This window comes from Tympanuchus pallidicinctus, unplaced genomic scaffold (genome assembly GCF_026119805.1).
Source record: "Tympanuchus pallidicinctus isolate F22 unplaced genomic scaffold, pur_lepc_1.0 scaffold11, whole genome shotgun sequence".
NCBI lineage: Eukaryota > Metazoa > Chordata > Aves > Galliformes > Phasianidae > Tympanuchus > Tympanuchus pallidicinctus.
In genome coordinates, this window is record NW_026294627.1 from 1,453,200 (window position 1) to 1,473,999 (window position 20,800).

General features: G+C 49.6%; 3 protein-coding genes across 3 annotated transcripts; 1 reads left to right on the forward strand and 2 right to left on the reverse strand.

Moving 5' to 3' along the window:
* Positions 1 to 757: 757 nt before the first annotated feature.
* On the forward strand, positions 758 to 1,578 carry LOC128074508 (thyroid hormone-inducible hepatic protein-like). Its single transcript, XM_052670422.1, has one exon. The coding sequence runs from the start codon at positions 766 to 768 to the stop codon at positions 1,378 to 1,380; it is 615 nt and encodes a 204-aa protein (XP_052526382.1). The 5' UTR covers positions 758 to 765; the 3' UTR covers positions 1,381 to 1,578.
* A 1,729-nt stretch (positions 1,579 to 3,307) lies between these two features.
* NDUFC2 (NADH:ubiquinone oxidoreductase subunit C2) lies at positions 3,308 to 7,147 on the reverse strand. Its single transcript, XM_052670572.1, has 3 exons — positions 6,956 to 7,147; positions 3,934 to 4,077; positions 3,308 to 3,475 (listed from the first exon to the last, which is right to left on the reverse strand). Exons 1-3 carry the CDS (start codon positions 7,092 to 7,094, stop codon positions 3,426 to 3,428), a joined length of 333 nt encoding a protein of 110 aa, XP_052526532.1. The 5' UTR covers positions 7,095 to 7,147; the 3' UTR covers positions 3,308 to 3,425.
* Positions 7,148 to 8,229: 1,082 nt separating this feature from the next.
* On the reverse strand, positions 8,230 to 19,154 carry ALG8 (ALG8 alpha-1,3-glucosyltransferase). The gene is made up of 13 exons (XM_052669956.1): positions 19,031 to 19,154; positions 18,446 to 18,524; positions 16,914 to 17,107; positions 15,320 to 15,429; positions 14,607 to 14,674; positions 13,944 to 14,070; positions 13,259 to 13,362; positions 13,039 to 13,159; positions 12,612 to 12,751; positions 11,713 to 11,852; positions 11,227 to 11,324; positions 10,141 to 10,213; positions 8,230 to 8,851 (listed from the first exon to the last, which is right to left on the reverse strand). Exons 1-13 carry the CDS (start codon positions 19,108 to 19,110, stop codon positions 8,620 to 8,622), a joined length of 1,566 nt encoding a protein of 521 aa, XP_052525916.1. The 5' UTR covers positions 19,111 to 19,154; the 3' UTR covers positions 8,230 to 8,619.
* Positions 19,155 to 20,800: the final 1,646 nt, after the last annotated feature.

Consider the following 20,800-nt stretch of genomic DNA (forward strand, 5'->3'; position numbering starts at 1 on the left):
TGTGTTCCCCTCTGCTTTCATTTTTAGTTTTCAAACATAACACACAGTTGTGAAAACCAAACCAAAAAAAATCATCCAAGTACAGAAAAATGTAAGGGAAGCACGAAGTCATCATTTGAACAGAGCAACATAAAAAAGAAAGTGGAGCTGAGAGTATTTCATTGCCATATTCTATTTCTAGCATGCCCCTAGCATTAATTTCTTGGTTACAGTTGCAAACTCTAAGGATCTGATCCTTCTACTAACGTTATCTCATTTTCTTGCTCTGGCAAAATAAGGTGCAGAGTTTGATATCCAGATTTTATTATTTCACGGAAGTTTCATTAGTGTTGTTGATAGCTTTATGAGCAAATATACATCATTTGCTTCATAAATGTAACAGCGAACAAAGTTTTCTTCCCGTATGTGCACCGGATGGTATCATCTGTTCAGGTACGGGAGAGCCCAGCGGCTTCCTCTGCCCTGCCCAATGCGCTCATCACGACAGGCCGCTCTGAACACAGCTCCCAGCAGCGGGGAGCGCAAGCGACAAGTGGCCCCAAAACAGAGCACTGTAGCTTCCCATCGAGGGACGAAGGCAGACACCCGCCGAGCCGCGGTGTCACCAGCGCCGGGCAAGGGGACATTTCTGCGGAGCCGTCTGGTCCGACGCCCGTCGGCGCCCCCGTCTCCAGAGCAGCCCAACGGCATTTTGCACGCAGCTGCACGTCCGCCAGCGTTGCCGTCAGCCCCGTGCCGTCGCTGCGGCGCGGCGTCGCTCTGCACATGGGCACTGACGTCCCCGGAGTGCCGCAAGAGGGGCAAAGGTACCGTTCCTCCCCCCCGGCACGGAGCCCCAGCGGGGACGGGGGCACGGAGCCAGGGACGCGGCGCTGCCCAGCGGGAGGCGGAGAGAGAGCGGGGAGACGAGAGCGGAGCGGCATAAAAGCCCACGGGGCCGGGCAGCGGCGGGACGCTGGGAGAGCCGAGGCACGGGGCATGGAGCAGTACTTCTCGGCCACGCAGAAGATGGAGCAGGAGGTGATGTTCCCCAGCCTGCTGCGAGGGGTCTTCCCACAGGACGGCGCCGACCCAGCTGCCGGCGGCCCCGCGGACCTGTATGAGCGCTACCAGCTCCTCAAGGCCATCAAGCCCGTGGTGGAGCGAGGCCTGGCCTCCGTCACCGAGCGCGGCTCCGCCGGCGACTCCGACTCCAACTCCGACGACGCCGCGGCCGCAGCCGATGGGGCGGACGGCAGCCTGGAGCAGCGGCTGTGCCACCACCTGGCCGGGCTGCAGCAGATCCTCAGCCACCTCACCAGGGACACCACCGCCCTCACGCGCCGCTACAGCCAGATCCTGGAGCGGATCAGCCCCAGCGACGCGCAGCCCAGCTGGTGACCCCGCGTCCCCACGGAAGAGCCGGCGGTGCCGTTCCGCGGTGCCCCGCGGCGCTGCCCGGCTCCGCCGTCCGCTCCGTTCTCGGGCCTCGAACTCTCGCCGAGCTCGGACGGAGCCTCGCGGCGCCGGCGCCTTCGGGCTGGATCCCGGAGCCGCGCGTCGCTCCCCTGTCTTTGCTAATAAAAGGAACTCTCCGCAGCCGCCGTCCGTACGATGCTTTCCCCGCGCGGAGCCCCGGCACGGGGCGCGGAGGAGGGCGGGGACCCGCGGGACGGGCGGCCGCTGGGGGTGGCGGCGGGTGGAGGGGGGGCGGAGCGGCGCTGCCCGCGTCCCGAGTGGGGCTGGGGGGGCGGCGAGGACGAGAGCCGTCATGGGGCGGCGGGAGGGGCCTGGGATCCGTGCTGGATCCCCGGCTCCGTTCCCAGCCGCGCTGTGCTCACTAAGCACGTCCCTCAGAGCCGCATCTCCGCGGTTCCTGAGCGAGGTGCTGAGTGAGGCGTCACCGGCATCCAGTTTGGAGCAGAGCTGTCCCTGTGCCCATGGCCTCGTGGTGCTGTGCCACGGGTCACAGGGGGACATCAGCTCCCACTGAGGTGAGGGGAAGGAGGGCTGATGGCCTTTTTCCCTGCCCAGAGCTGAAGGACAGCCCCTGTATCACAAGACAGTGGTGGCAGGGAGGAGGGCTGCGGGCTCCTTGGGCTGTGCTTTGGCTCGGGCTGAGAGGCTCAGGGTGCCCATGGATGTGTCACCTCCGGACATCCCAGTGCTCAATACTGCTATAGATCATGGCTGATAAGAGCTGTGAGACGTTCCAGATCCACTCTGTGACCTGGGATGAGCACCAGAGGTCCCTGGCAGCCCGGCACCGTGTCCCCAGGCAAGTGTCAGCCCAGGGTGGGATGCAGCTGATAAGAGGCAGGTGGCCACGGGGCGGTCATTGTCCTCATATGGCCAACACGGCTGGGACTGGCACAGCAGAGGTGGGAGCAGATCGTCTCCTGATGGTGCTGCAGGATCCAGCAGCGTGCACGTGAAAGCCATGTGTGGTGCTGGGAGCTGCCACAGGGCCAGGGCTGGCGGTGCTGGGCAGGACAAGGCGAGAGGCCCCACACACCTCCTCTCCTCAGCACCACTCTCCCTGCGTGCCCAGGAACGTGGTGGCACCGGGGCCAGATGGGGCCAAGGCCACGGCGGGCTGAGCTGGGGACGAGGGCACAGAGCCAGGGACACGGCGTGGCCAGCTCCAGTAGGACCGGAGCCAAAGGCAGCCCAGCAGGATGGAGCAGAGGAGAGCAGAGCTGCTCTGCTCCTGGCGATGGGCGTGCGGGGAGTGCTGACAAAGCACAAGACTGCTGCTGTTCTCCCATTCCTCCATTCTTCCCTTGCTCTATTTTCTGCATCGCCTCCTGCAGCGCACCAGCACAGCCATCACACCACTGCTGACTTTTCTCTACTCAAGACCGCAGCTTCAGTGTTTTCCTCAGGCTTTTCTATTTCCAGATTTGAACATTCAAATACAACTGGAAGGGCTTTCACCTTCAGACGTGATGAGCACCATGCAATGAAATCCCAGAGAGATGCAGATGCTCAGCACGACTGGAAACTTTTGGGTTCAGGATGCAGATTCAGAATCCACAAAGCGAGGAAGCAGAAACACCAGATCCTGATCACCAGGCAAAGAAAAGGCAGCACTGAGAATGAACAAACGTGAGCATGCGAAATACAGAGAGGGAACTGATTATGGGAAGCACAGAATTCCTTTCACAGCATCACTTTGGCTCCAGGGGTGGTGCAGAGCAGGCTCAGTAGTCAGCAAAAATGACACACACTTTCTGGCTTATTTTAAATGCATACAATCTACCATTTTCACGCTTAAAAATTGAAGTAAGGAATGAATCAGAGTTAACAGAAGAGTGAACACTCTGTATTTCATCATTAACTTTTATTTAATGGGATTGAATGACGGTTCCCCTTCCAAGCATGGGCAGCTGAAAGGTCGTGGGCAGCCCTGGAGTTCTCAGCACAGAAACAGCTCAGCAGAAGCATCAGCGAATTGGATAGAAATCCTCCAGAAGCTCTCCTATTCTTTTCTTTTCTGCAAAAGGCAGCAAGTGGAGTCGGGAAAACCCTTATTGGACACTTGAGATCAATTCTGGAGTTGGGAAAACACTGTTTGGCATTTGAGATCATTCCTAAAGACCTCAGTATTGAAGTCATCACTATTATTCCTGTTTGAAGGTTAACATGCCACCAGGAACCATCTCCTGCTACCAACAGTCAACTCCAGGCTTGCTGCATAAACCCAGCATGCAATTCCTCTTCCATACGGCTGCATTTTGGCCTTTCTGGCAATTCTAGTTATTCCTTTTCCCACCTGCTCTACTTATTTTCTGTTTACTCATCACAACATCTTGCTATCCACATGCACTGCAGCCTCGAGACACTGAGGACGCCACGAGGGACAGCACTCATTCAGCACACTGCAAGGGAACCACCTCTCCCTGGTGACCTGTCACTTCCAAAGGAAAAGCCCTTTGGTTACAGGTTACCAACCTGCTTCCTTGAAGTCTTCAGGGTGCCTCCTGACGTAATCAAGCAGCTCTCTGTCCAGTTTAGCGTGGACATACTCAGCATGTTTAACAAGGAAATAGCCAGCAAACCATCCCACAGTAACAAACAGGATCTGGCGGTGAACACCTGCAACAGGGAGAAACCCCAAAGCAATGATTTCAACTGTCATTTTCTCCCCACGTGTCCCTTGGAGCGCCCCAAATCTTCCCCACAAAACACCTCATTCCCCAGCCTCCTGAATGCCTCCTCCTGGATTCTCCACCATATCCCCCTCAGTCTCTCCCTGCTAAGTCCCCCCATCCCTCACCTCAGTACCCCACTGAGTACCCCCAATATCCTACTTCTAAAGCTTCCCCACCACCCCATGTCCCTCAGACTCCCCTTACTCCTCTCCAGCATCCCTCTGAGCCCCCCAAATCTCACCCATAACCCTCTCAGACCCCCTACATCCCATACCCAAATCTCTCACCTCAAGGCTCCCCCCATCCCTCTGAGTCTCCCCTGATCCTTCCGTATCTTCAAGTCCTCCCAAAAAAGCCCAAATCCCTCTCAGCTCCCTCAGACCATCCCCATAACTCACAGTAACCTCAGACCAACCTCACATCCCCCCCACAGTCCTCCCACAACCCTCTGAGCAACCCCATGAATCTCAGTCCCCCCCATCCCTCACCTCAGTTCTCCACCCTTCCAAATCCCCCACATTAGCTCTCTCACCTCTGAGTTTCCCCACTGCCCAATGTCTCTGAGTCCCCCAGATCCCTCACGAGTCCCCTCAGATCCCCACCACAACTCTCAATCCTCCCACATTCTCCCCGTGTCCCTCAGAATCCCTTCCAAATCCACCACACATCCATGAGTCCCCTAAAAACCCTCCCATATCCCCCAGTTCAGAGCTTTCATCACCCCATGCCCCTCAGCCTTCTCAGCTCCCTCCAATATCTTTATGAGCCACCAAATCCCCCCCCCCCTCTGCATCCTCTTACATCCCCTCTCATTATCCCTCACCTCAGGGCACCCATTTTCCATGTCCCTCAGACTCTCCTTAATCCCCCCAATATCCATCACAACCCCCAAATTATCCCCATACAGCCCCACTCCATCCTGCACCTCAGGGCCCTTTACCCCTCTAAGTCCCTCAGACTCCAGTTCATCCCTCAGAATATCTCTCCAAGCCCCCCCCCGGTATCCTCACTATCTCTCACCCCAGTGTTTTTCCCCCCTGCTCTTATCCCTCCAAATCCCCAAAGCCCTCACAAGAGGGATTTCTGACAGGAAGGCCACAACCAGCAGTCCTCCCAGAATCCTGCACATCCCTCATAATCCAATCCAAACGCCCCCCACCTCCCTGAGTCCCCCCACCCAGGTCCTCCCATATCCCTTAGAGTTGCTCTAAATCCCTCCGGCCACATCCCTCATCTCAGGGCTTCCCCCTCCACCCCACATCACTCTGAGTCCCCTCAACCCCCTCCAATATGCCCCTGAGCACCTCAAATCTCCCCAGTTCCTCTCTTAGTCTCTCAGATTCCCCCACATCCTTCAGAATTTCCTCCAGTCCCCCCCCCCATCACATTCCCAAGTCCCCTTCCCAAGGTCCCCATTCCTCAGAGACCCTCCCCACCGTATCCCTTGGAGTCCTCTCCAAATCTCCCCCCCCAGTCCCTCATCTCAAGGCTCCCCACCCCTCCACATCCTTCAGAGCCCCCTCAATTCTTCCTAACATCCCCCTGAGTCTCCCCCACCAAACTCCTTATCCCTCACCTCAGGGTCTTCCCCCATCCCTCAGAGTCTCCCCCAACCCCTGCATACCCCTGACACTCCTCAGAATCCCCCAAATTCCACTCACATCCCCCCCACATTACTAAGACTGCTCCAAAGCACTCCCACATCCCACAGAGATCCCCCCTGTATCTCTCAGAGTCTCCTCAATCCCTGCAGTCTCCTTGCAACCCCCCTACGTCTCCTCACAATCCCCTCAGCCCCTCACCTCAGGGTTCCCCACATCCCATATCCCTGTGTCCCCTCAATCCCCCCAGTACCCTTCTCAACATCCCAAGTCCCCTCACAGCCCCATCAGCCCTTCACTTCAGAACTCCCCACACCCCACATCTCTCACGGTGCCCTCAATCCCCCCAGTATCCCCTCACAGCTTCCCCACATCCTCCAGCCCCTCACCTCAGCGGTTTCCACATCCCATATCCTCAGAGTCCCCTCAATCCCTCCCAAATCTCCTCACATTCCCCCAGTACCCTTCAGAGCCCCCCTCAGCCCCTCACCTCAGGGCTCCCCACATCCCATATTCCTCACAGTGCCCAGATCCTCCCAGATCTCCTCACGTTCCCCCAGTATCCACTCACAGCCTTCCCACATCCCCCTGCCCCTTACCTCAGGTCTCTGCAAAGTCCATATCCCCCATAGTCCCCTCACCCCCATAGTTTCCTCCTCCAACACTCTTAAGTCCCCTTACAGCACCATCAGCCCCTCACCTCAGGGCTCCCCACACCCCACAGTGCCTTCAATCCCCCCAGTATCCCCTCACAGCTTCCCCACATCCCCCAACTCCTCACCTCAGGACTCAGGAGTTCCCACATCCCTCAGAGTCCCCTCAATCCCTCCCAAACCTCCTCACATTCCCCCAGCGCTCCTCACAGCCCCCTCAGCCCCTCACCTCAGGCTCCGCACAGCCCACATCCCCATATTCCCCTCACCTCCCCCAGTATCCCTCCCAACAGCGCAAATCTCCTCGCGATCTCCTCAGCCCCTCACTTCACGACTCCCCACACCCCTCACAGTGCCCTCAATCCCCCCAAATCTCCTCCCATCCCCCCAGTATCCCCTCACGGCCTCCCCACCCCCTCACCTCAGGGCTCCGCACATCCCATATCCCCCCCCATGGTCCCTTCACCCCCCACTATCCCTCCCAACACCCAAATCCCCTCACGATGCCTTCAGCCCCGCACCTCAGGCCTCCCCCCCCACCCCCCCGCTCAGCCCCGCCTCCCCTCACCCGCTCTCAGGACGGGCCGGTGAGCGAAGCCGTTATCCAGCAGGGCCGCCAGCCAGCCGGTCAGCCCCAACCACACCGAACCCTTGTTCACGAGGGGCGGCGGCGGCAGCGAACGGGCCTCGTCCGGGAGGAACGGCATGGCGGCGGCGCCCAAAGGTGACCGCGCGGTGCGGCGCTGCCCGCGCTCCGCCGCTCGCAGAGCCCCGAAGGCGAGTTCCGCTCGGAGCGGGGCGGCTCCGCCTCACTGCCGGGGACCAGCGCTAGGAGGAAGGGATGGCAGCGGGGGAGGGTGGCGCTGGCGTTCGGATACGCTTCTGTTCCGACAGAGGGGTGGCGGTGCCCCATCCCTGGGTCACCCAAGGGCAGAGCGGACGGGCTGTGAGCGCCGATGGGGCTGCGGTGACCCCGTACACTGCAGGGGAGATGGAACAGATGGCCATAAGGGTCCCTTCCAACATAAAGCACTCTACAATTGCCTTGCACCGTAAATGGCGTTACGGCTCAGGTCAGAGATGTGCCTCAGTGTGCAGCGTGTCTACAGCAGTGAATGAGGGTACAGCAAAACTTTGTGAGAAGCCTGAAAGACTTTCAGAAAGTGTTGCAAGCAGGAGCAGAGCGGTGATCATTGCCCTGTACTCAGCTCTGGTGAGGCCGCACCTGAGTACTGTGTCCAGTTTTGGGCCCCTCACTGCAAGAAAGACATTGAGGCCCTGGAACGTGTTCAAAGGAGGGCAACAAAGCTGGTGAGGGGTCTGGAACACAGGCCATATGAGGAGAGGCTGAAGGAGCTGGGAATGTTCAGCCTGGAGAAGAGGAGGCTCAGGGGAGACCTCATTGCTCTCTATAACTTCCTGAAGGGAGGCTGTAGTGAGCTGGGGGTCGGCCTCTTCTCTCGTGTCATTAGTGGTAGGAGCAGAGGGAATGGTTTCAAGCTACGGCAGGGGAGATTCAGGCTGGACATGAGGAAGTATTACTTGTCAGCAAGGGTGGTCAGCCACTGGAATGGATGCCCAGGGAGGTGGTGGAGTCACCGACCCTGGGGGTGTTCAAGGAAAGGCTGGATGTTGTGTTGAGGGACGTGGTTTAGTGGGAGCTATTGGGAATAGGTGAACGGTTGGACTGGATGAGCTTTTAGGTCTTTTCCAACCTTGGTGATTCTATGATAGAGATGATGAAGCAACTAATGCAAGCACAGGGAACAGGACAAGCTCCAGGCAGGCAGTGTGTGCCTTGTGGTACAGCTGCCCTCCAAAAACACGAAGGAAGGCTCAGAATAAAAATACCAAGTTTTTATTTACACATTGTGCAGTATGCTGTGACAATGCTCACCTCTACGCAGCAATGATCTTCTGTATGTTAACAAAAATAGAATGGCAAATTACAAAGAGTAATGTGAAAGGCGGGCAGGTTTTGCCCAGGGCAGAAGTCTGGACCTCTCGCAGTCAGTACAAATACAAAGTTCTTTGCATGATGCTGCATCTCGCTGTGGTGAGTGATTCCAAGCAGAGGTATCAAGTTGGACAGTACAGAAGCATTGGGAGAAACTTCCCTGATGGAGATGATGCACATTCAGCCGGCAAGACAGCAGATGTCCTTACGACAACCCCTCACAGTGCTTGATCATCTCAAAGGGACAAGCTGGGACGGCTCCCACCAACGCGACGTTACTCAGCCTTCTGTCTAACAGAAGTTCTTTCAGATAAGACAGAGACGTAAAGTTTCAGCCACACGTACGTGATGCCCAGAGCACAGTAAACAGAGGTCAGCAACAGGGGGACAAAAGGAAACCGCGGTTTCCAGGGGGTCAGAGGAAATACAATTTCACAGAAGATTTCCAAAGGCACCAGATGGATGAGGTAGATTGTTTCGAGCCAGTTCAGGAGAGGCTTCTCCCTCCTGTCAGAAAGGATTAAAAAGTGTTAAAATACTCACTGTCACTAAAAATAACCATTCCTCTTTCCAGCTACCACTGGTGACACATAACCAGCACAGAGAGCGTCACCCACTCGCTCATAGGAAGGCTTTAAGTAACAACTACATCTTCCGAGCTTTCAGTACAAAAACGTGCAGCACAGCTGATTCCCTTACCATGTTTTTGTACCCTCTTCCAAGGTGCCTTTGTTCAGTAGAAATGGATTCAAGTTTAAAATATCTCAGCAGCTGCTTTACTTTACCTCACACCAAAGAACCAAACAGATTTCTGTTCTTCCTACACATATCTGTTCCACAGCAGTTCCTTAGACCTAAACGTTGGAACCATCAGTTTTTGTCATGACCACTGCCCCCTCCCCACAAGCCTCCTGTATGGCCTGTATGTAACCAGTATGAATGTGTCTTGCAGACCAGGTGCAACCAGTGTCCTTTGCAAGCAGTTTACAAGCTACATTTCTTTTCTTCTGGAAGGGTTTTGTTTTTTTGTTTATTTTTTGCAAAGTTAGGAACAAGAGATTTGCAAAAGCCTAAGCTCTAGACAGAGCTCCTACAGAGGAACTGAAGCACCTGAGAAGGAATTAGTGGATTCCACAATAGTAAGGAGGGAAAAATGCAGCCTGGTTGAAAATGGATGACCTTCAAAAAGCAGGTGACTGATGCAGTGAATGCAGATTTCTGGCATTTCCAACAGATCTTTCGTTACAACTTGGCTTTGCCATGAAAAGTTCAGGAAACAGGAATGTGACAGCTACAGGATTCCTAATGACAGGCACTGTATTTGACTGAGTGGGCAGCAAGCAGATCAGTGTCCCATGAACACGCACTGGACAATTCAGACAGCCCACAACCAAATTACAAGTTGTAAAGTATGCTCTTCATAACCTGCCCCTTATAAACGTGGGAGTAATGAGCACTGCTGCTTAAGCACAGCAGTATTTTTAACTCCTGGCACTCTGGGAAGCACTCTAACACAGAATTAAATTCTAATAGATTGCTGTTGTACCTTTATGCACATCTGAGGAGGCTGGGATTTACCATCTGAGAGCAACTGGGTGGCTGGCTGTACAGAACATCCTTGTGATGTTTGAACAAGTCCTATCTCAAGGCTTTCCTCCAGAGAAAGGAGGAAAGGCATCACTGGAATTTAACTCTTCAGCATCATCTTGCTGTGCTGTTCACCTCCTGTTACAGCACTGTTTCCTAACAGAAGTAGTTTCATTCTTTGCTTCAAAATGAAGGTCTGTTTTTATTACCTGTACAGCGATTTCAGTGAAGAAAAGCTGTAAACGCTGAACAGCAGCATAAGCAATATTTTAATTGGAAGTTCTGAAATACAAAAGAACACAACATAGGTTTAAAATAAATTCTAACAAGCTTGTGCCACATACACTGCAGCATCCCAAAGTGCAAGTATTCAAGCTGGTAATGCCCATACAAGTTATCCTATCCAAGCTGAGCAAAACAATTTATAGCTTAGGACACAAAAAGATGGGCATAGATTCTTACTAAAGAACATGCCAAGCATTACAACACAATGAATGCATACTGAACATAACTGGAATTACAACATATGGCAGCAATACAAACAAATGTTACTGGTAAAATTTACAGAACTGCTGGCAAGTTTCAAACAGACGAGTCACTGCTATCCAGGCTGTGCATGGGACAACTGTTAGTTAATAGAGAGTGCAAAGGGAGTTCACAGAATCACAGAATTGTAGGGGTTAGAAGGGACCTCCAGAGATTGAGTCCAACCCCCCTGCCAAAGCAGGTTCCCTACAGTAGTTCCCAATGTCTCAATGTAACAGCCTCTCTACTGCACATAAACAGCATTACCTGACCAAAAGGAGAGCATCTGGATTTGAACTCTATCACATCTGCAGCCAGTCATTATTCTAGAGGTTACACTGCTGTCATAGCTCTGCTTATTTCACTTAAACCTTAGCAGGTCTGATTAACCAAAGGCAGGGTGAAGAAGGTTGGAACAGCATCCGTCTACAAGAACAAGCCTATCCCCACACATACTAATTTAATTGATGCTGCTGCAGGAATTTCAATTTATTTAATTGATAGCACTAGCAATAGTCAGCTGGCAAACAGCCCACCAGGCTTGCAGTCTCCAATTGTCTTTGTCACTTTTGCTTGGCAGGGCTGTGTTAGGCAAAGGGAAGTTTCTCCCTGTGTAACTTGGTGAGGGATAACAAATGCTGGCTATGATTTCCCATCTCCACTTCAATCTGGAGCCCAGGGCTCTTCTGCAGCGTTGTTTATCTTTCTAAGACTCACAGTCTCCTGCAATTTTCAGCTTCTAACAAAATAATCCAAGGAAGACACCTTACCTGGTGCTGTGAACAGCAATGGAAAAAGTGAGAAATGCCCTGTGGTTGTTAGAATCAAGTAGATGCCAGCATCCTTCGCTCTCTGAACAGACAGCAAGCTAAAAGTGACAAGAATTTATGTTATCCAGTAAGTTCAGCAACACCACACAAGTCACAAAAGAGACTTAAGAATGGGTCACATAGAGCTCTGTAACACCCCAGTCCTCCCAGATTCAAACCTGTGATGGAATCTCTTGCTTCCAAGCCAGCTAGCCTCACAAAAATGCAGAAAAAAAAGCCAGCAAGGAAACCCTACCACAGAAAACCCTCATCTTCCTTTCCCCAGTATTTCCAGTTCTGCAACAGAGTTGTGCACACAAGTAACAATATTTTCCAATTGTGCTGATTTCACATATCAAAGCTGGCGCTGGTTAGGATCCTCTTCTGAGGATTCCTCAGCAAGTGGCAGCAGGTTCAGTTTGAACAACCACCACACAGGGAACTCACCTTAAAGGCAGAATAGCAAGGAGTATTGCTTTTTCATGCACGTGCCAGCCAAACATGAAGGAGCTCAATGCACAGAGAACAAGGCACTGAAGAAAGCCTCTGGGCCCTTGAGGTTTAAACCAAAGACAGAAAACAGAGGGCTAGAAACAACAGGCAAAAACAGGACTTCAGTGAAGTTTTGCAGTTCTGAATGCAAGCCATTGTCCAAAAGCTTTTCAACATCACACAGCTGTGATTATATGGCACAAGAATCATACAGCACTGGACGAACAGAATCTACTTTGATGCTGTTTCTGGATGTAGAACCCGAACAACTTCAGCTTTTCCATTCATGCCATATATTGATAAAAACTCCAATCACACAGCCAACTCCGCCATCACTTTTGAGGCCAGGCTGCTAAGCTCTTGATATAGAAGTTACTGCCCACTAGTGTTGAAACAAAGCATTCCAGTTAAAGGCTCATACATACCTCATTAGAGTTGAAAACTCTGTAGGCAGATCATTACTTACTGAACCTTCAACTCTATCCCTGCAAGCATGATGTTCTTACGTGACAGGCAGGTCATGCTGACAGGAACACAGCAAGCTGCCCACACCACTCCATCATTATCTCTGCTCAAATCCTACTTCAGCTGCCTTCTATCACACAACATGCACAGAGTGCAAGACTGCTTCTGATCTCTTAACTGTTCTAGAGCCACAGATCGTAATCGTACTCATACTTGAATAATACTGCATATAAAAAAAGATATTAACTTCATATTTACCCTGATAACTTATTATTAATAGTTTAATGAAGTGTATTTTTGCCCTGCAATGAAAATTTATGAAGTGTACGTTAATTAAACAAAAACCACTGGGGACACAACACATTTCCAAAGCTGTGATTTCTTCTTACCAATATCGATATGAAAGTACAGATTAATGTTGCCAGTGGAGTCACAGAAGGAAGGACAGTGTGCTGAAATTCTTGAACCAGCCCTCCTGTCATCGAGGCTTTAGGAATTTTTGTGGGATCGAGAAAGTTATACTTCAAGCCTGAAAGCAAAGTACAAACTGATTATTAATAAAGAAAAAGCAGCTGCAGAACCGAACCAAAACCAAACTGTTGTACAGAACAGGATTGAAGTATATGGATAAGATTGTTTTCTTTGAGAAAAAGATAAAGAGGGAAGACTGATTTCAGATCTCTCACTGGAAACATGACATGGAATGAGTTACATGGATCATCAGCTGATTTCAGGCAAACTGAAAACATGATCTGCTCCCTGCATGGGGAAGGAGGACTCAAAGAAGCACGAAGTAGTGAGATCTGCATACTGTACCAACAAGTGTGAGTGCTTTATCCACAGCACTGTACAGAGCCCAGAAGTTCGGGGCCCAATAAGCATGGCACAGGCCTCGCTTGAAAGGAAAGAGGCGTGAAATCACTTGAGGCAGCTGGCCCTACAGGAAAGTAAGAGAATGGAAGAAAATAAATGAGACATAGTTGACATTTTTATACATTGTTCTAACAGTACAGGTGAACAGCAGGTGGGTTATTACCAATACTATGAAGGGGCCCAATGAAACGGCAGAAACAAGGCAGACAATCAATGCCAGAAGGGTTATACGAAGAAAGCTGAAACTCCTCCACTTCACAGATCCATCTACAAGAAGCAGACAGATTGTGAATGCAGTTACTGCAGCAGGTGCAGAGGCAGACAAAACACCACGCTATCAGTGACCTCCTAGCACTAACTACAAGTACAAAGCCCTCGATATCAATATATTCAATTGTTTCCTTGACTTTTTAGCTAATTCAAGACACGCAAAGCAATCTGTATAGCATTTTCATGGAGGTGAGAAGAAGCCAGCAGTGCTTTTAGTTTGTTCTGAATTTAAGCACAGAGAGGGCAATCATCAATCACTGTACTTTCTGCCTGTTTGGGTTAAAAGGAGGCTTGTGTTCTTCAGTAACCTTTGCCCATTTACTTTTTCCACATGGCTCCTACATTATACAGCCTTTTGTTTTTCCCCTTTAAAGAAAGGCACCTCCTTTGTTTCACGTGAGGAATACAAAGCTCTTTTTACTTCTCAAACAAATGGAAAGGTTCCCAACTCTGTTCCCCATAAGAATCTTCGTCTGACCCACAGCCATCCTGTCCCAATGGCACCAACAAGTCTTCCACCTTCCTCATACCTCACCAAACACAACCCCCAAAAAAGCGAGTGCAAAACCCCACCTCACCTGCATTACTTGCAGTAAAACAATAGGAGCGCAGCAGATAAATGCCATAAGCTGGGGCCACATACAAGTAGATGTGTTTGAAATGCAGAAGAACAGCAAAAAGAAGAGCACCTTCCAGATATCTTCTCTAAAGGAAAAAGAATAACAGAAGAAAACAAAAAATGCACGCTTTTCTACTTGTTCTCCCTGCATATTAACTTTAAATAGTTCCCTAGCATATTCCTGACAAGACATTTATCAGAAGCATACAACCAAATGGATTTTTACTTCAAATTACAACCTATATTGTTATGCATAATCAGTGCAGACAAGGAAACTATGCTGTCAGATCTTACTAAGATAGGCCTCACTACCTTGCAGCTTCTAAGAACTGGTGACTTGGAGATGAGATGGCAGAAAGCCACATCACGTTGCTCAGGTATAACAGAAATCAGCTTTCTGACAGCAAACTGAAATGCTGCAGCATCAATAAGCAGCTGCAGTGATATTCAGGTTGTCCTCTTACCCTGAGGCTCAAGAAATAATTAGACACACAACTCTGAGCCACCCCCATGGGCTCCTCCCACTGAAACTACAAGAGGTCAACTGATGTACCTAAAAGAAATCTGCAAGAATAATAGTAATTAAAAGCAAAAAACAAAACACGGAACAACTTAAGTTTACCTGACACAGTCGGGCAACAGAGAGAAGCATCAGGCCAAACAGAAAGCCATTGTACTGAAAGTGAATGTCTGAACTTGAGTCAGGAAAGGAATACAGGAAGCTTTCTCCACAACTATCAGTCTCCTGTATAGGCTCAAACATATAATCAAACTAAAATGGAGCTTAAATCAAGAAAGCAGCCTTTAATACACTCCATGTAGACACAAAGACATTCCTAACCTTAACTAAGAACACAGGGTCTACTAAACTTAGAATGCTATTGAGTGCAAGGAAACAAAATAATTTGACTGCATACATAACATGGAACTGCATCACAAAACAAACAAAAGGTTAACTCTCCACTTTCTGAATTTTAAATATTAGTTTCTGCCTCACATTGATCAATGGATGGAGATGGCAGCCCTCGCTCATCACGTCACCTGTAAGCATGCAACTCAGACAAGGACAGGAAGGACAGAACTAGTCCTGCCCACAAGAAAGAATGACTGCTGCTTTTTTCCTGTTCTCTCTTTAGCCAGATCAATGAACATGACGTCCAAACCGACTGACAGCAATTGGACTTTCTACAGTTATTTTTATATCCAAGGTTGAAGACACCTTGCTATCTCCCACACAACATTAATCAGCTCCATAATGATCACACTTGTGGCTTTTTCATGAGTTAAAATAAAAAGACCACCAACACAAATAACTGGTGTGGTTTGTAAGGATACGATCCACAATTAACAGCCCAAAGTTCCACAAGAGCAGAACAGCGAGAATAAAGGTTGGTTTTTCCAGAATATCCTTTGCAGCTCGCTTCCCATTCACACATCTGCAGCATCTGAACAACAAAAGAAACAAAAGTCTTAGTCGAAACAAATGAAAACCTCGTTGCTTCTTGAAGCTAAAAACTGCATTTAAATAAATCTTATTTGGATGGAAGGCAACGATAGAGTTCTTGCTAAACTCATCAAGAGGAGTGCCACAAATGCCGTTGAGTAGGAAAACAGAATTAATATTCAGAAGCTGCTGTAGCAATTTCCACATGTTAAAGTTCATTAAGTAACTGTCACAGGCTCAAGTCTCATCTTCAATAACACCACTACAGCTACCACTGTTTGCTGTGGATTTTGGAACCAGAAGTACAGCATTTCAAGTCATCACCCTCGATTCTAGCCCCCCCTCTCTCACCAATACCAGCAGCCTGCTGGTTAAAAACATCTTACGATTTCTCATATGAAGTCATACGGTCGAAATGTGTTGAAGTTAAGGTTAGATCAGATTAAAAACGATTGTGATCAATTTGGGAGCTGTAAGAGAGCATCCAGAGGGCCATAAAGATTATTAGAGGGTTGGAGCAGCTCCCCTATGAAGACAGCCTGAAGGAGCTGGGCTTGTTCAGCCTGGACAAAAGAAGGCTGCGGGGAGACCTCATTGCAGCCTTCCAGTACCTAAAGGAGCCTACAAACAGGAGAGGAGTCAACTCTTTGAAAGGGTAAATAACTGCTGGACAAAGGGAAATGGTTTGAAGTTGAAGGAGGGAAGATTTAGGTTGGATGTCAGGGGGAAATTCTTTACAGAGGGAATGGTGAGGTGCTGAAACAGCTGCCCAGAGAGGCTGTGATGCCCCGTCCATCCCTGGAGGTGTTCAAGGCCAGGTTGGATGGGGCCCTGGGCAGCCTGGTCTAGCATTAAATGTGGAAGTTGAATGCCCTCCTGTGCTGGGGGGATTGGAGCTTGATGATCCTTGAGGTCCCTTCCAACCAAAGCCATTCTGTGATTATGCTGCATTGCTTTTAGTAGCACCATTCTTCTCTCTTGCAAAAGCAAGGCGCACTAAAAATATAATCTTAATTTTGTTAAGTTACACTTGGAAAAATTGGTTTATCATCTAGATACCAAAACCACAGGAGTGACTTAGAATCTTTGATCATACTGGCACCTCATCACAAGTTTCTTTCATGTCTCTACTCCTTAGGAGCAGAGCAATAATAGGAAAAAAGCAGTCGAGCTTACCCAAGTGGACCCACAAGCCCTGCAAAGCAACCCAGTGACAGAAACAAAACATCAAGAGCGTGTGAAAAGGCTGCTGATACCTTAATAAGTAAAAAAAACCAATCACATGTACAACTGTAACTTTTGTTCTTCTTGGCAATGCTACCTTGCATTCAGCAGCAGGCTCCATATTTCTCCTTCAAAGCTAAAGCAGCTCTGTTGTTGGCTTTTTTTTTTTTAAAACAAGCTTCTATGTACAAATAATGTAGTTGTTACTCAACAATGTAAGAGACTGCCCACTCTCCCTAAAATTAGAACATTAAGACTTACTCACGAACTGCATATATGAAGAGAACATCTGTGAAGATGACAGAAAATCTTTGGAAGAAGATGGTTGCAGGACTGGTGTAATTCAGATTTCCAATAACCAACATCTTCGGGTCAAAGTACTTGGCAATATGTGACAATGCATATTCAAACCAAGCAAAAAAAGGTGGATAATCCAGGGTCCATTCTGAAGTTGCCTAAAGACAAAATGAGATTAACCAATTTAATACAATTTAGGCTGTTTGCAGTCTCTCAAGTGCTGCTCATCACAACAAATCAGTTGATCATTTAATCTTGGTAGCCTCCATTTAACAGAGGCTACTTCACAACAAAGTAGCCAGCTGTAGGGTGCCAGACACGACTTCAGCTGTTCCGCTGTACTGATAGAGGAATAGGACACCTTTCTATTGGCAGAAGGTTGAACATTATTTTGATAACCTCTACTTAACTCATATAGAATCACCTGCTCCTTAAACCTCAACTTGGAATAGTGCCAGCATTCAAAAAGATCAGTAACATTTTGTTGTCTACAATAGAGGAATCATCAGCACAGTCTTGTTACATCTTTGCTGTCAATCTAACCCTTCTACTTTATGGCCCATGACATTAGGGGTGGATGTTGGTGGTACGGCAGTAGAGGAGCAGACGGCACCTACAGCAAAGGAGTGTCACTGAATTTCTCCACATGGAAGAAAAAAAATGCACCCACTGCCATTCGTCAGTGCTTGCTGAATGTTTAGAGACCAAACAGATAAAGCCAGACCGCATGTGTAGCCTTTTCTTAGCAACAATACCAAAATAGCAGCTGAGAAACAGCACGTCACTTCCACAGGTGCAGACTTCTTACAAGCACAGCACAAAGGCTCTTCACAAAAATCACACGAACACCAAGATTGGAAAAGACCTTCAAGATCATCCAGTCCAACCATCCAGCTATCACCAACAGTTCTCACTAAACCATATCTCTCAACACAACATCCAAACATTCCTTGAACACCTCCAGGGTTGGTGACTCCACCGCCTCCCTGGGCAGCCCATTCCAGTGCCTGACCACTCTTTCAGGAAAGAGAAGTAGTATTTCCTCTTGTTCATCAGCGGCAAAGATGCATAGCTAACATTATATATATATTATGTATATATATAGTAGTGATTATGTTGAAAAGCAGTGTTTTACAGCTGAAAATTTGCTCCATCAGACAGCAGTACTGTGCATTTTTAAAATCTGCTGTAGTTTCCATGGGTACTGTGTCCCTGGAGGTACCAAAGGCTACACTGGATGGAGCACAGGCAGCCTGAACTGGTGGATGACAACCAGCCCACGGCTGGGAGATGGAACTCGATGATCTTTAGAGTCCCTTCCAACCCATCCCATTCTATGCTTCAAATAAGAAGCATTACTTTTAAAGTGGCTCTCATACCTCCTGAAAAGAAAGAGTTTTCTCCTCTAGCATCTGACTCACATAACCAACACTTCTATACCTTATGTATAGCTAAGAACACCAAGCCAAAGAACCAAACGTAACCCCCAAACTTACTTCATAGTACCAACGAGACAGAGGCAAGTTGTGCGTGATGGCCAACCAGTTCCGGTGCACTTCAAAGTCTGTGGAATGACTACAGAAGGTTTGGATTAAGAGACACATTTACACTTAAAGGAGAAACACTTCAGAATACAGCAGTAAAACCAAGCCTGAACAGTCACACAGAACCTATACCAAAGACATATGCATGTAACTGCAGGGCAGGATGACTCGTAGCTCAGGCTTTTCTTTCAATTAATACTAACTAATACAAAGTCCTGGGGCTTCAGTGGCTTCTTTTAAAGGAAATGTAATATTTTTGAGGGAGAAATTTTTTTTTTTTTTTTTTAAACTGAAAAGCATAACAGCTTCAGCATACTTCAAGACCCTGAAAAGCAGCCAGAAGCTGTAAGCACCTTCAGACCCAAAAGCAAAGCCCTTTTATACGTGCAAGAGGACGAGGGGACGGCAGCACAACAGCTCAGTAACCAAAGCCCTGAGAGAAACGAGGACCGCCCCTCCCACACACACCGCCCCGTCCCCACCCATGGGAAAAGCTGAGGCCGTGCCGCTGCTCCCCAGCCCCGAGCAGATCCTTACTACGTGGGGATGAGGAGGCACTTGAGGAAGGAGACGCCGAGCGCCAAGGCGCGGAACCAGCTCCAGCCACCCGCCGCCATTACGCGCCTCACAGACACCCCGCGCACGCGCAGTACCAGCGACGCAGCCCGCCCGCACGGTTTGAAGGGCGCAGCCCCGCCTCGGCGCTGAGTGCGCATGCGCAGTAGCGACGTCACGCCGGCGCCTACCTCTGATGCGGCGTTGCTCTGGAGCTGTGTGAGGTGGGAGGAGGCGGCTGTGAGCTGTGAGAGCTCCGTGGTGTTTAGCGTGGTCACCACCAAGGAGTGAGGCTAAGTTCTGGTTCTACGCAGTACCATCCGAACCCGATATGTGACAGCAGTGTCCAGACGCTGCCCTGAGGGTGCAATGCCCTGGGCAGGCTGTTCCATGGCCACCGTCCTCTGAATCACAGAATGGCCAGGGTTGCAAGGGACCTCAAGCATCATCAAGCTACAACCTCTGCCACATGCAGGGCCACCAACCTCCACATTTAATATCAGACCAGGCTGCCCAGGGCCCCATCCAGTCTGGCCTTGAACGCTTCTATGGATGGGGCATCCACAGCCTCTCTGGGCAGCTGTCCCAGCACCTCACCACTCTCATAGTAAAGAACTTTGGAAAAGATAGGAAAATATGTACTCAGAGATCGTTGAGGCCCTGGCACTGCTGACCAGAGAACTGTGGGTGCCCCATTCCTGGAGGTGCTCAAGGCCAGGCTGGATGGCATGAGCTGGTGTCTGGCAGCCAGCACATGGCATGTTGGAACTGGATAATCTTTAAGGTCCCTTCCAACCTAAGCCATTCTGTTATTCTATGATTCCCTGGGCTGAAAAAACCAAGGGAACTCAGCAGCTCCTCATGCATCCTGCTCCATTGAATTTGAGAGGGACATTGAATATTGTGTCAGATTTGTGCTGGGTGTTACGAGGTCAGGTATGGCATTGGATGGTGTGGAGCTTGGCACGGGGTTACTCTTGTGGCTTTCCTCTTGCAGCCTTTCAGTACCTAAAGGGAGCCTACAAACAGGAGGGAAATCAACTCTTTGAAAGGGTAGATAGTAGCAGGACAAAGGGAAATGGTTTGAAGTTGAGGGAGGGAAGATTTAGGTTGGATGTCACAGGGTATTTCTTTACAGAGAGAGTGGTGAGGTGCTGGAACAGCTGCCCAGAGAGGTTGTGGTGCCCTGTCCCTGGAGGTGTTCAAGGCCAGTTTGGATGGGGCCCTGGGCAGCCTGGTCTGGTATTAAATGTGGAGGTTGGTGGCCCTGCATGTGGCAGGGGGGTTGGAGATTCATGATCCGTGAGGTCCCTCCCAACTCTGGCCATTCTGTGATTCTGTGGCTCCAGCAGTGATGTTGGGTGGTGGTAGACCTGACTGATGGGAGGTTGGGTGGTGTGGGACCAGCAGTGATTTGGGTGGCGTTGGGCCTGGGGGATGTAATGTTGGGTGATGAAGCCACAGTGGGGCTGTGCGAATGCATGAGGATTTGTTCAAAAATGTATTTTTTGAATCTCTGCATTGTAGATGTTTGAAGACGAGTGGCATTAAGAATGGCTTGGATTATTGAAGAAGTACGTTGATCTGGTCTATTCTACATCAGCTCTCATATTTTTTGTGAGCTTCCTGTGATTCTTAGTCATAGAGGCTTCTTGGTAAGCATTGCATTGACAAACTGTTAAAAGTCTTAAGAGTAAAAAATGCAGATTCAGCAGATGTTGCTGCATGAAAATGTATGTCAGGCAGACCATC